Source organism: Dryobates pubescens, chromosome 9 (genome assembly GCF_014839835.1).
Source record: "Dryobates pubescens isolate bDryPub1 chromosome 9, bDryPub1.pri, whole genome shotgun sequence".
In the NCBI taxonomy this organism is placed as follows: Eukaryota; Metazoa; Chordata; class Aves; order Piciformes; family Picidae; genus Dryobates; species Dryobates pubescens.
The window spans coordinates 23,729,517-23,745,279 of record NC_071620.1 but is presented as its reverse complement, the minus strand read 5'-3'; the positions used below and the strand labels follow the sequence as shown (position 1 = coordinate 23,745,279).

Here is a 15,763-nt window from a genome sequence, read left to right as displayed (position 1 = left end):
CTTGTTCCAGCAAGTCAACATCCTTCCTAAACTGAGGGGCCCAGAACTGGACACAGTACTCAAGGTACATAAGGAATGACCTCTGAATCAGGAGAGATCTCTGCATTAGCATGTTAATAGACTTCTATAAAAGGTATATCCTCATTCAGTAGCAAATAAAAACCTATTAATTAAATTGTTTATATGTACTTAGGTACACTTAAGAAGTACATCTAATAAGAAGTACATTTTACTTGTGTCCAGTGTCCCTGTTCTCAAAGATGAGTAGGCTAATGATTTCTTAAGTCAGCTCCATTATTATATTGTCACTTGTTACAACGTACAGACAGTGGCCAGGGGTACTACCAGTGGGCAGTTGTTTTGGAAAGACTTATGTTCTTACCAAGGACACCCTGCAGCTGGAACTACAGAAACGTAACTTTGGTCAGCACTCTAGCCAGAACAGTGCTAGCAGGTAGTGGATAAAGTGAGTCAGTTTTAGTGTCTTTTTTTCTTTGCTCTTGTGCTCTGTACAGAAAAGACCAGTATAAAATACAAGTATAAACTACCAGTATAAAGTACCTACGGTATTGCCGCTGTATAACTGTAAATTCAGCTGAGACTCTGCACACTTGTTTTGTTTTCATTCTTCTGAGAGACTCCTCTATTTGTCTTGTAGAAACAAAGTGAAAGAGGAGAGCCGTGTGTGTACACAGAAAAAAATTTACTCTAACCCCGTTCTGTATGGTAGAAGGCAGTGTTTCAAGTAGCTAGCTGCCATCTTGCAGAAGTTATAAGTGTGTGGAGGATAGCTGTTTATCCCAGCTGTTACGTGAGCCTACCAGGCGTGCTTGTTCTGCTGGTGTTGAGGTGATTGGATGATTCTAGGTGGAAAATGAAGATGCTGCTAACCACAATTAGCAGAAGTGTAATAATGGTATAAGATAAATTAAAGGGTTGCTTTTGCACAGGTCAATGGAAGTCAGTTTCTCTGTAAAGAAATTAGATTTCTCAAAGTTCATTTAAACAAAGATGCACCCTTATCTGAATCCTTTTTATAGAACTTTCTTCCTTGTCACATTAAAAAACTAGCTGTGCTAAATTTATTAGGGGTTAGGAGGTTTCTTGCAATTACAAGTAAGCTGTTAAGTTGAAAACATTCTTCATGCTGTCTTCTATTGCTTTATGAGCTCTAAATCTAAGATTGCATACTTAAAGAATCTTTTCTATGTCTGAATTTAGAAGAATTCAAGGTTACCACTTGCCACTGGAGAACAGGGAGAATTGTGTTGATAACTTTGGCAAGGTTTGAACTAAAGCAAGTTCCTGGCCAATAAAACCAGCTCATAAAATGTTCAGTATGGGACCTGATATTATCAGAGTGTCTTCATGACCTTCCCCAATGCCCTTTATTGTGCTCAGAGCCTTTCCAGGAATAGCCTATTGAAATGGGTAAGAACTTCATCATGGTCTGTTCTACTGTGGGTGGAGCCATGAACAGCCATAGACATGAAAAAAAATAATCCTTATTTTAGTCTGCATTTTCTTTGGAGATCTTCATGTAACAGTAGAGTGTGACTGCAGAACAGAAATCATGCAGAATTCATTGTGTAAAATCGGGTTGAGAAGACTCCTCAAAATAGTGCTGTGGTTGTGGCAGATGTAATATTTATGCAGACACATGAATGCATATTTGTAGTTCAGGATAATAAGAAACAGTATTGAAATTGTTGGAAGCAGTAGAGGAGTGAAAGTTGCACATCTACTGAATGATTGATGGCTTGAGATATCAGAATGCAAGATTTAGGTATGAACAGGAAAGGTTACAAAATTCTGGGTCCCTGCTCTGTGTCTCTGAGACAAACACTTATTCACCTGGGCAGGAGTGAGATTTTCACCTCTTTAGCTTCTACCTTCTATGTCTCCTTCATTGCACTGATGTCATGTATTCGTACTATAATATCATGTAATTTTCTCAGTTCCACTCCAATTTTCATCTGCTAGGAGGATCTACAGCAGTGCTGCAACTGGCTAACGTGTCTCTGTAGCTGAGACATTGCAGTGCAGGCCCACAGTCATGATAATTCTCGTTAGGGAAGTGTATTACTGTGATGGGAACATGCACAGGGATATACTTCAACACTCGAGTAATATGTGAAATACTTGGTCCTCTCTCCCCTTTGCACCATGGTCATTGCTGGCTGTCTTGCAAATTTAGCATTTAAGTCCTACTTAAAGTCTATCCTAGTTCATTCCTTGTTTTAGAGTTTCCTTTGTGTTGTGTCACCGTTTAAGTACTCCCTGCTTTATGTCAGATTTCAGAGCTCTCATTTTTCCAGTCAAGTGGCTGCAGATATTAAGTGAGCTAGTGCCAAAATCACTGCCTGTGAGATGTTAGTCATTCATGTTCACTAAGAGCGTAGGTACTGTGATAACAGGGTTGAAACCTAATAAATGAACCTGCATTGGGAGACTTAGAGACTATTTCTAAATCCTCTGAGTCCACTTAAATCTCCCTTTTGTTGTCAGAAGAAGGCATGAAATTTACTCTCTCATAGCAACGTGATGTATAACAATATAGGTAAGATCAATGGTGGATATTTTTCATAGATAATTTTCTTCTATGGCTAACACATGCACTAAAAACAAAGATGAATGAGAGGCTGGTGTGATTCCTAAGGCCATAGCATGCAATACCTTGACACTGAATGGGAGAACAATGAACGTCAATCAGCTGCCATTAAATGTGATGGCCAGTGATTGACTGCCTCCTTAAAAGATCAGGAGACCTAATTTGCTTGTATGTGACAGGCAAAACAAATAGTCATTACAATTTCATGGAATCATAGAATAGTAGGGATTGGAGGGGACCTCCAGAGATCATCAAGTTCAACTTTCCTGCCCAGGGATCACTTAAGGCAGGTCACACAGAAATGCATCCAGATGTGTATTGAAAGTCTCTAGAGAAGGAGACACCACAAACTCTCTGAGCATTCTGTTCCAGTGCTCTGTGACACTGACAGAAATAAAAGTTCTTCCTCATGTTGAGGTGGAACTTCCTGTGTTCCAGTTTATATCCATTGCCCCTTGTCCTATCACAAGACACCACTGAAAAGAAACTACTAGCACTACTAGCACCTGCTCTGTCAGCATTTGCAGGTACATCCCATCAGTGCCCATGGATTTGTGGGTGTTCAGTTTGCCCATATTATCTCTAACCCAGTCCTTGCTGACCAGTGGAGAGTATTCCTTCTACCAGGCTTTCTCTCTCACTTCCAGGGACTGGGATTCCTGAGGGCTGATCTTAGCAGTAAACACTGAAGCAAAGAAGGCACTCAGTAACTCTGCTTTCTCTGTATCCTGTTACGAGGGCTTCCTCCTTGTTCAGCAGTGGGCCCACAATTTCCCTATTACTCCTTTTGCCACTGGAGTAGGTGAAGAAGCCCTTACTACTTTTACATCCTTGGCCAGAGTTAATTTTGCCCAGTATTTCTGCACCAGCTCTACAGAGAAAGAATAATCCTGTTAATTGAACTCCCTGCCTTGATTTCTTGTGCCCAGAACACTGTCAAGTGAAGGGATAGTTTTGTTGGTTTTATTGATGGCTGAAAGTTCTGGGGTCCAGTTGTGGGCTTCTCAGTTTAGGAAAGATGTTGACTTGCTGGAACATGTCCAGAGAAGGGCAACAAAGCTGGTGAGGGGTCTGGAGCACAATCCCTATGAGGAGAGGCTGAGGGAGCTGGAGTTGCTTAGCCTGGAGGAGGCTCAGGGGAGATCTTATTGCTCTCTACAACTACCTGAAGGGAGGTTGTAGCCAGGTGGGGGTTGGTCTCTTCTCCCAGGCACCCAGCAACAGAACAAGAGGAAACAGCCTCAAGCTGTGCCAGAGGAGGTTTAGGCTGGATGTTAGAAAGAAATTCTTCACAGAAAGAGTGATTGGCCATTGGAATGGGCTGCCCAGGGAGGTGGTGGAGTCACCGTCCCTGGAAGTGTTGAAAAACAGACTGGATGAGGCACTCAGTGCCATGGGTTAGTTGATTAGATGGTGTTGAGTGATAGGTTGGACTTGGTGATCTTGAAGGTCTTTTTCAACCTTGTTAATTCTGTGATTCTGTATCTGAAGAGGGCTTTGGCCTTCCTTGTTGCATTCCTACAGTTCTCCCAAGTGACCAGTCCCTTTTTCCACATACTATGAACTTTTTTATTCCACATGACTTTTTTAGCAGCTTCTTGCCCATCCCTACAGGTGTCCTTCTCCTACTTGTTTTTTTTTTATGCAGAGGAATGCACCTATCCTGAGCTTGGTGGAAGTAATGTTTGTATTTTAACCAGCTCTCTTGGTCCCCCTTGCCTTGCAGAGTTTTGGCTCACAAGATTCCTCCAAGCAGGCCTTTGAAGAGAACAGAGTTAACCTTCCTGAAGTGCAGAGCTGCAATCCTGCTTACTGCCTTGCTTCTTCCTTGTAGGATATTAAACTCTATCATGCCATGGTCACAGTTGCCAAGGCTGTTCTCTACCTTCATGTTTCCACACAAGAGCTTCTGCATTAATACAAGGTCCAGCAGTGGACCTCTGCCTGTTGGTTCCTCCACCACCTGATAGGGCATTGAGTTCTTCCTTCAAACTTGCATTAATTTTGCTTGCATAGGAAGAGGGACAATTTAGCAGAGTGGAATCTTACGTCATGCGGTATATCCAGGCACAAACAAGAAAACTGCTTTCCAGAAGTAGTGTTTGTAGGTATTTGTATGCTTTTGTTTGTCTGTCTGTATACGTACTGCATTTCATCAAGATCAGGTGTCAAGGGGAAGCACTGCCTTGAACTTGGTTTAGTATTTACCACAGCACTTGGATTTCTTGGAGTTTGTTCCCTATTTACTGTTCACGATACTCAGAGGTTCAACAGTGCCATCCTGTGGTGATCTTAAAGGTTTGAAAGCTATGGCAGATGAATGAGCTCATCTGGATAAACTGTCGTAGAATATCAGATACTATATGTTCCTGTGCAATCAGCTAGAATATTTCCCTCTGCTAGTCAGTCAGAGTAATTATTTTCTTCTGTCTGAACTTTAATATGTTATAACCAATGGGAAAATATTTCAGGCAAGCTGATGAGGAGTGTGCTTGTTACTTTTACTCTGTTGCTAAGAAATTTGGTTCTGATCATCTCAGTGTGTTCTAATCAACTTGGAATTTGTTTTTGCAGACAATGGCAAAATCAAGGACAACTCTATAAATTCAAATAAGCACCGCTATAAAGGAGAATCTGGACATCTTTTAAAAGGCATTAGACTGAAATTAAAGCTAGTTAGCTTTCATGTTTCATAACCAGAAAATATGAATTCCCAAGGTTGAAGTTTAAGCTTGGATGTTTTGAACAACTAGTCAAAATTATTTTCATTCCAGAGGGGTAAGGGCAGGATTAAAATCTGAAGTTTTGCTGACTGAAGGTGGAATTTTGCTCAGACTATTTGGAGAATCATGCCAGGACCAGGTAGAAAATAGAAAATCTTACTTTCACTAGGGAACAGTGGGGAGATCAATGGGTAATTGTAGATCATACTGTTTAAGATATGTTTTTCATTTTGCTTGCCTAAACAATTTGTTAACAATAGTGAAGGATATGTTTATTTGGAAGTGAGCTGCTCACTGGAAGCTTCTGCTCATTTTCCAAGTCCTTGCTCTTTCAGGATGCTGGAGGGGCAAGGTCCATGCTGTTTGCCAGCTGCCTTTGCCTGGTGGTTTGCCTGCAGCTCTGGGTTCTGTGTAGGTACCTCTCTGCTTCACAGCCTGTTGCGGGAATTGCTCCTTTGCTTTCCACAGCAAGAGGCAACTGACATCACTGGATGATTTATTTGAGGGAAGGAAATACCAAATTACAAATTCCACTGTTACTCTTAGATAAAAATTATTATATGATTTGTAGTTCATAAGTCTTTGAAAACCACGTTGTGCTATTATTTATGGATTTCATATGTCTGTTTGCCAGGCACGCTTGAACAGCAGAAGATGACCACCAGTGACAACACGTATCGTTAATTCCCATGAATGTGAAGAGACAAATATGAATTGTTCCTCCTTACAGGATTAGCCTAATGTAGTTTTAATGTATTTAATTTTTAAAAATTTGTTAGAACAAAACACAATAATTGTCCAGCCTAACCAAAGCCTTGCACCTGTGTAATTCTGGGGTTTTTTAATATAGGCAATACACAGTTTGGACCCAGTTGACAGCCGAGCACCATGCAGCCCATTCACTCACTGCCCCCCTACCTCCCACATCATGGTGGGATGGGAAGGAAAATTGGGAGAGAAAGGCAAAACTCCATGGGGGACAGTTTAATACAACAACACAAAGAGAGAAGAAACAAGAAATACTGATGAAATAATGTATAAAGCAGGTGATAAAAAATGCAGTGCTTACCTCCCAACTGCCTGGTCCTGCCCCAGCAGCTTGCTCCAATCACACACCCCTGCCAGTCCAGCTACCCCCTTACTGGGCATGATGTCAGTATGGTATCAAATATCCTGTTGGCTGATTTAGTTTGGCTAGCCTGGCTGTGGCCCCTCTCAGCTTGTAAAAATTAACCCTGTTCTCATGGAACTCAGGACAATAGGGTAACCTCTGTCAAATGTTGGTGTAATGGGAATCTTGAGATGATATTTGAACCCTAATTTATGGCACGTAGATTAATTTTGTGTGAATCAGATGTATCAAAGAAAAGAATCTCCTACGATATTTAATTGAAGGCTAGTGACATACAAAAGTTTAACCTCTGCACAGAAGAGATTTCTTCATAATCCTCTTTAGTTTAAGGATAAGGTGAGCTCTGGAGCATCAGCATTCCTATAGTTTTTACCCAGTTCCATTGTAACTGATGGGAATGGGAATAGGTTTGTGTCATATAAATATATAATTCTGTCTTTGAATCTCACTAAGCTCTTGATTATGATGTTGCCTTATTTTCAGGAGGTTTGTATTTAATTCTGTATTATAAATACATCTGCTATTAATTTTAAATGTGTGTCTTCCACTTTCTTCAAGTTTCATTTTCTACTTACAAAGATAGTAAATTGAGACAATATTCCTGCTCTTTTGTATACTGTGTGCAAGTAGTTCTTGCTCATTCCTCATGGAGGAGGTTCTCCATGCTCTCTCAGCTATTCTACATCTTTATTTCTGCTCTAATTCTTTGCTTAGAGTGTTCCTGGGCTGAATGCAGTATTCTAAATGAGATAGACTCTGAGGTACTATTTTAACCATTGCTTTTTCCTCAGTCTTTTTCTTAGCATATTGTTTTGCTTCTCTGGATCACCACCAAACATGGAACACTAGCCTTCTACACTGACTGGCTGCAATAATACCCTTTTCCATTTCAGGAGCTTTTAAAGTTCACATGGAAAGGAATGATACTTATTCATCGTGCTGTTTGCTAGTCTGTCAACTCTAAACATAGGCTTTTGATTTGGATCATGCTGTTAATGACCCATGTATTTCTTTCTCCATATTGGATCTGCCATTCAACTGTTCCTGGGAGCCAGCATCAAATTCTGATCTAACCCATCTGGTAATGGTGTTGGAGGCAATTTAGATGCTCCAAGTAGGAGAGTGGCTGCAGGCATTCATCCCCCCTACACTTCCATGGGAATGTGCTGCATTCTTTCCTGCTTTTGAGACCACTCTTAAACAGCTCTGAATCTCTGTGATCTGTATATGTATATATGCATAGCCTCTGCACATGTGTATGCTTACCCTGCATACATAGACATAGTTAATATCTATGCAATTCCTATCAATTAAAAAAACCATTTAGTTTCTGTATTTTAAATGCAGTTGAATAAATACACATCTGTCCTCTGTATGTTTTAGAATAGAATAGAATAGAATAAACCAGGTTGGAAGAGACCTTCAAGATCATCAAGTCCAACCCATCATCCAACACCATCTAATCAACTAACCCATGGCACCAAGCACCCCATCAAGTCTCCTCCTAAAGACCTCCAATGATGGCAACTCCACCACCTCCCCAGGCAGCCCATTCCAATGGGCAGTCACTCTCTCTATGAAGAATTTCTTCCTTACATCCAGTCTAAACCTCCCCTGGTGCAGCTTGAGACTGTGTCCTCTTGTTCTGGTGCTGGTTGCCTGGGAGAAGAGACCAGCCCCCACCTGTCTACAACCTCCCTTCAAGTAGTTGTAGACAGCAATAAGGTCACCCCTGAGCCTCCTCTTCTCCAGGCTAAGCAACCCCAGCTCCCTCAGCCTCTTCTCATAGGGTTTATGTTCCAAACCCCTCACCAACTTTGTTGCCCTTCTCTGGACACATTCCAGCAAGTCAACGTCTTTCTTAAACTGAGGGGCCCAGAACTGCAGCCTGTAGGATATTTCATAGTAATTCCAATGTCACTGTTTTTCTGTACAGTATGTCTTCAGTTAATCCAGTCTCTCTAAGGTAAAGTCTTATGATTTTAGTAGTATTAATGCCTCATTTCATCTTGTTAATGTGTTTTCCATGTATTCCATCTTCTTTGTGATTTGCTTGCAATGTCAGATAAGAATCTTACTTAAGATAAGACTCAGGACATAATAAAAATCCTTATTTTATTTTAGTACAGTCAGGAGAAATGAATCTAGTATAGTCTGATGTTAAACAGGTGCTGTTCTTAGCAGCATCACACATGTAAAATCAGGGTTAGTTCTTTGAATACTCAGATCTTGACAGATGTGTTCTTTTTCTCCATATGTTATAATAGAATAAGGATTTGCCTTGAAAGCAGTGACATACTTATCAGTCTTGGCAAATATGTTGCTATTCCTTACACAATGTTGTCTGTGGCTATATTTAACTTTAAATAAACATATGCATTAAATAACTGTAAAGCACATGTATGTATAAACAAAACCAGGCTTTTGTCAGAAAGTAATATTTTTTTTCTTTCTTGTTTACTGACGCCTAAACAAAGCAATGCTGCATCTTCAAAACAACATCTGTCAAACCTATTTTCATCAGATTAAGTATATCCTCAAAGCAACCATCACAGCTAACAAAATCCTGAAAATGTAGGTTGTGCTTTGCATAAAATGCCATTAGAATTTAAAGCACTGGAAAGTGTCTTACAAGAATAGCAGTGATCGCTTGTGCATATTCTCCATTTTTGTTCAGTATGTTCTTGGTAAAGACATTGAGTGGTGTTGCAACATTGGAATCCCAGAGTGCAATTACGGACTTTTGGTCCTGGCAGCTAGTCTGAGCCTGCAAAAGCCAATGATCTGAGAGTCAGGCAGTAGAAACTGAATTTATTGCAAAAAAAAAAATTAATCTGTGGAAAGATTTCTCTCATTAAGAATGAAATTAACATGTGAATCAGCGACTGATTTTCCAGGCCTTTCTCTGATTAGTATAGATGTGTGATTATAGATGCTCTGGCCTGATTCTGGTTCTACAGATGATCAGATGTAACTGATAATATTAAAGTTTTAAAGATCTTTCCTGTGTTAAAATCTTTAAAGATGTTTTCTGGTAAAATTGGGGTGAAAGCACAGAACATAAATACAGACCTACTCAATAATTTGTGTTTCTGGCTAGCTTTTGGTCTTTTGCCCAAGGAAAACAATTGATGTGCTTCATACTAGGCTGGTGTGTCTGTGTCTTCTATAGGAGTGAAGAATTTCAGCTTTGTAATTGGTTAGGTGGAGAGGTGAAGCTTCATCATAATGTGTACCCACAGCTGAGTGTGGGAACTCAAGTCAACCAGAAATGGGTGCTAGGGTTTCTGTAAAAGATCTTTGTGGGTGAACTGTAGAGGCATTTGAGCTGAAAGCCAAGTCAACCTTTCCATTAGGTTTTCTGTTTAAAAGCTGGAAATCTAACGTAAAACAAGAGAAGTTTGGTCAAAAATCCATGGAATAGACGAACAAGGGTGAAAGGCAAGGACAAGCCTGTTCCAGCTGCAACTCTCATTTCCCATTAGGTTCTTCCCTATGTATCAGTGAATTTTCCTCCTCAGATGTTCCACGTGATGGCTGGGTGAGTTAATGTGAGGGGTTCAGGTGTCTACTGCATACCTGTGGGATAGTCCTAATTAGTGTCCTGTTCCTAAGGCAGTGCAACTAAAGACAGTCACAGAACAATTTGCATACAAACAAGGCTAAATACGTTGTTTCACCACAGAGTTCAAGATGAGTGCTGGTATAGTTTTTACCAGGAAAATGGTAAAAAACTTCTGCAGTACTGCATGAGACATAAAACTCAGCCTGGATTTAGTCTTAACTGAATATGAAGATGATCTTTATAGGATCTGCAGTGCTATAGGCTGGGGTTGGAGTGGCTGGAGAGCAGCCAGACAGAAAGGGACCTAGGGGTACTAACTGACAGCTGGCTGAACATGAGGCAGCAGTGTGTCCAGGTGGCCAAGAAGGCCAATGGCATCCTGGCCTGCGTCAGAAATAGTGGGGCCAGAAGGAGCAGGGAAGTCAGTCTGCCCCTGTTCTCATCACTGGTTAAGCCACACCTTGAGTCCTGTGTCCACTTCTGGGCCCCTCAATTTAAGAAGGACATTGAGACACTTGAACATGTCCAGAGAAGGGCAATGAGGCTGGTGAGAAGCCTCGAGCATAAGCCCTACGAGGAGAGGCTGAGTGAGCTGGGGTTGCTTAGCCTGAAGGAGAGGAGGCTCAGGGGAGAACTTATTGCTGTCTACCACTACCTGAAGGGAGATTGTAGCCAGGTGGGAGTGTCTCTTCTCCCAGGCAACCAGCACCAGAACAAGAGGACACAGCCTCAAGCTGTGTCAGGGGAAGTTTAGCCTTGAGGTGAGGAGAAAGTTCTTCACAGAAATTGTTGTTAGCTATTGGAATGGGCTGCCCGGGGAGGAGGTGGAGTCAGCATCACTGGAGGTGTTCAAAATGGGATTGGATTCTTGCACTTGAAGCCGTGGTTTTGTAGTCATGAGATGTTGGGTGATGGGTTGGACTTGATGATCTCTGAGGTCTTTTCCAATCTTATTGATTCTATGATTCTATGATTCCGCTTAGTGCCTTAGACAAAAGAACACATAAATAAATAAATATAACTATGGAAATGTTCCAGATATTCCAACTCTATCCAGCTCTGTTGTGAACTTTAGCATTTGCAAGCTTGGGTCCTATGAATATTAATAGCTTGACATTTTGATCAGGAGACTAGGGCTTCTGAGAAGATGTTTGCAATTTGTACCAGGAAAAGCTTGTTTGAAACAATCATTATGCCCCACATTTCTACTGTTTGTCATTTTTGTCCAAAACCATGGAGCATTCTACTTGTTTTTAAAGCAAGAAGTATGAAATACAGCAGATAATGGTGTGGTGCTGGTCAGACAAGCCATAGCACGTTCAGCAAATACAGGGGTTTTGGGGGAAATGTTAATTTCAACTTCATGCATCATTTGAGAATAGTGAACACTAAAAGGTCATGGTAAGAATGTAAGAAAAAACCCCACATCTGATCTGAATTTCTAAGTGTCCAATGTTGTTAATAATACAATGTCCACCAAATAATGGAGTATGATTAAAACCAGACATACAGTTGAAGAATAATTTGCCAGGCTTTTTTTTCCATTTACTGTTTATTTCCTTTACAATGTCATGGGTGTTAGTCTGTGAATGGTACCTCGAGCCACTGTAGTCGATCTGTGTTTTCTTAGAGTTGTTTCTTTGAGTTTGTTACTCTGCATTTAGGAAATCTCATTCAGACTGTAACAGAATAACTGGCTTAGTACAATTAGGATAAAATGAAAATGTTTTGGTATTGATCTCTGTTTGTTATTAACTTATGCTAAGAGACAATTAGATTGAAGAAGTCTAATATAACTATGGTAATATTCTCTCTTACTGCCAGAAATATCACTGGTACTCTTAAATGGAGGTATTTTAGAGTTTAGCCTCCTTCCTTTCTCCCCCTGTTTCTAATCCTGTTGTTCTGACTTTAAAAATTTCCTGGAGATATGATGAGTCTTGTTAAATACCTAGGGTGTTCAGAGACTGTGTAGAGTACTGTGATCTAAACAGGACTCAGGCAATATTGATTAGATCATTGTATGTCAAGGTCTAATACTGTGCTGCTTGTCACCTTAACATCTCGTAACACCATATGAATAAATCTTTACAAGCTGTGTAGCTGTAAAGTGTATCACAATTATCAGTATCAGTCCTCCAATAAACAATTTTGTTTGTGTTTGCTTTGTATTGTTGTAATCACATCAGCTGTGATGTCACAGAATAGAGGCCCACTCGTGGTCAAAGCTGCTCCAAGTCCTCAATTATGGACAAGCTTAGAGGGAATCACAACTTTACCTCCACGCTCTACTTGCCTTTAGAATGCCTTAGGTTACTTGGTTTTCTTAAATAAGTATTACATCTAATACAGGGATTTTCAAGGAGCTCCTCATCTCGATCCTTCTGCAGACTCCATGCAGATGGATGGTTCTACTTGCCCAGAAGACTACTGAAGCTGCTGAGTATTTGTAACCTAGACACTGTGTCAATGCCATGTGGCAACAGGTGTGACTTGTTAGATGTGGCTGCATTTTGGCCTCCATGTAGAGGTGATCAGTAGCTTGGCAGCCCAGAGAAACTGATGGCTCATGCTCACAAAGTTTCAATGTCAAATTCTACCTGAGGAAAGTCAGTTTCTGTTGGCAGAGATGGAGGTCTGCAAATAAAAGAGCAGGACAGGCTTTGCTTTATGTTTTTTTAACAATAGTTTTATTGCAGATAACGATTCTCCTTCTCAGTAATAGAATAGATAAGTATCTGCTTGAAAAATCTATGATTTAAAGTACTAGCTGCTTTTTTTCTGAGGCTCGGAATCCCAATCCATTTGACTGACAGCTATAAACTTGGATTTTATTTTATTCTCCATCACAGCAGTAAATTTAGTCCAACTTCAGTTTTCATTGTTGCAATACAAATAGACTAAGCCTGAAGTCCTGCTGGCAGTGTATATATAAAATGTGAGGATTAAGACACCAATGCAAACAAAGACTCTCAGCTTTAAATAACGCAGAGAGTGGTGTTGGACCAGCCTTTTACTGCCGGCAGAATTCTTTTTGTCTGTTTGAAACGGTCATTAATTGCCAAAAATACCATTTTCTTTGCATTGCATGTTTGAAGTGCATTTCATTTTTACCTTCTAAATAGTTTGTACAATTAATGTCTCTTTTTTTTCAGCCCACCTAAACCAACAGTGTTCATCTCTGGAGCCATTGCTAGGGTAAGATTATCATTAAATCTCTTTCAATCGTAGATAAGTTAATGTGGCTTTTCAGAATCGCCACTGATCTGTACAAAATTAGTCTTTGTAATTCCCCTTCCTTCTTTATGAGAAAAAAGGCTTTATATTTTGTGTACTTGTGGAAGACCCTGTGAGCATTCTTCTTGGTTTTGTGTGAAATGGAAATTGCTTATTGAAAATACTTCCACTGTTTTACTTTACATTTTAGCACTGTAAGTTTATTGGATCTTCTTTTCATATCTAAGCTAGATACTACTGCATTCATCCTTTGAAAGAGATTGCATGTTAAGCCTGCTGCTATAGCTTGGTCTGTGATGAGGAGTGACACTCCTGCCTGTTAAGGATATGTGTTTGAAGATACTGTTTCAACTGCTATTAGGTTTCAAGGCATTATTCCCTGGATTTTAACAGCATGCAGAACCTGGAAATTCATAAGCATAATAATTAGCACCAACTAGCCATTAATTTTATGACTAGTAATTGATGCCTTTTACATTGTGGCAGGGTTTTTATTGTGGGTACCTTTGCCTTACATCACTAGGGTGTGTAACAGAGTTTACTGTAAAATGCTGTGTTTGTGTCAGGTCATGGTGTTGGAAGGAGCAAGCTGATGCCATTTTCCCTAGCCCATAAGGGTAGTAGACAGGCATTGATGTATTTCCTGGACCTCCATTGCACTAAGGTAGATACCTATCTAGGCATTTAGACACCTAATTACTTCTAAGTAATTACTGCATTAATGCAATTTTGATAGCACTTTAACAGTTGCTAGGTAGTGATATTTTGTGAGTGACTTAAGAAATCTCAGCTATAAAAAGCACAGGCCCCCAGTTTCACAGGCATGCAAATGACTCAAAATAGGAAGAAACTATTTTTTTAATTTTGTATTTCAGCTCTTTAGCTAATCAGTTATTTGTTAGGGTGCTATAGTTATCCTCAGCCAGCTAAAGGCTTATTTTTTAATCTACATAAACCAAAATTATCCTGTCATTTTCAGAACAGAACAGAACAGGTTGGAAAAGACCTTTGAGATCATCAAGTCCAACCTATCATCCAACACCATCTAATCAACTAAATCATGGCACCAAGCCCTCCATCCAGTCTCTTCCTAAAGGCCTCCAGTGATGGTGACTCCACCACCTCCCTGGGCAGCCCATTCCAATAGCCAATCACTCTTTCTATCCTGAAACCAGCCATATTAAACACCTAGCAGTCACAAAAAGTCAATAATTCATGTCTGAACATTATTTTAATATCCATTCTTTCTCTACAACACTGGTTTCACAGTCTTCCCCATTTCCACTCCATTTTACCCCTCAAATCCCAGAGCACCTGGGCTCTGTTAAAGTCTCCTCCCACCCCAGGTGTGGCCACTTTGCCCTCCCCACCCACTCCCCTATTTAATCACCACCAGGAAAGGCTGAAGCCCTAAGCTGAGCCCATCTGGGCTGGAGGATCCTCCTCTCATTGCCGGTGAGTGCCCAGGGAGCACACAGGGTGATGGTGGTGGTGACAACAAAGGCCGGGGGGCCTGGTGGCCCCCCGGTTAGGTAGGAAACAACATTGATGACCACTCTAATATCATCCACGGGTGCTGGCTGGGCCTCCTTACTGGGGCTGAGCTCCTCTGTGTGGTATCTTGGCTGGTTGAAGGTCTTGCCTGTGGCTCTGGGATGGGAGCAAAAATGGTGGTAGTAGAGCAGGAGCTGTTGAGGTGGGGGGAGGATGGTGGGGGTGGTAGGGGGGATTAAACTAGATGATCATTAGAGGCTGCTTCCAGCTCTGGTGAATCTATGATCTGGTTCTAAAACCCCTTGCCACGGGCAGGTAAACCTTCTGCTAGACCAAGTCAGCGTCCTTAAGGGTTGGTTTTGGTTATGTTTTTTTTGCAGTACATAGCAATCAAAACATAATGTGGTAGCTGTGATGAACTAATGAATTTTGGATGTGAAGTTACCTTAGTTTGCAAATAGAAAGTCTTCTGTATGCTGAGATAAGAAATAAAATGAATACATGAAATTCAAGAGTGAATAAACATTATTGGCATAAGAACCATTTAAAATCCCTCTGAATTTGTGGAAAGGGTTTGTCTATTTCAATCTTGTTGCTCAGCAAAAGTTAGTCATTGTCTGAAGTGTAGGTAGAGGAGACACTGAAGTAAACTAGTAACTCAATGTATTGGTAAGATAACTTGTTTTTGAATTATGTCATTCTGGAAAGAAAATTCCATAATCCATACCTAATTTCAGAATAGAATTAACCAGGTTGGAAAAGACCTTTGTGATCATCAAGTCCAACCTATCATCCGACACCACCTAATCAAATAAACCATGCAACTAAGCACCCACCCAGTCTCTTCCTAAACACCTCCAGTGATGGTGATTCCACCACCTCCCTGGGCAGCCCATTCCAATGGCCAATCACTCTTTCTGTGAAGACCTTCCTCCTAACATCCAGCCTAGGAGGAAGGTCTTCACAGAAAGACCTTGTAGTCCATAAATGTTTCAGAATTT

The 15,763-nt window shown here is 40.6% G+C and overlaps 1 protein-coding gene across 1 annotated transcript in view; it reads left to right on the top strand.

The window, feature by feature from the left end:
* The window catches only part of DAP (death associated protein), a 52,494-nt gene that overhangs the window by 33,847 nt on the left and 2,884 nt on the right, over positions 1-15,763 (top strand). The window contains exon 3 of the mRNA XM_054164171.1: positions 13,187-13,229. Coding sequence (XP_054020146.1) covers positions 13,187-13,229 — 43 coding nt within the window. The remainder of the gene's footprint in view (positions 1-13,186; positions 13,230-15,763) is intronic.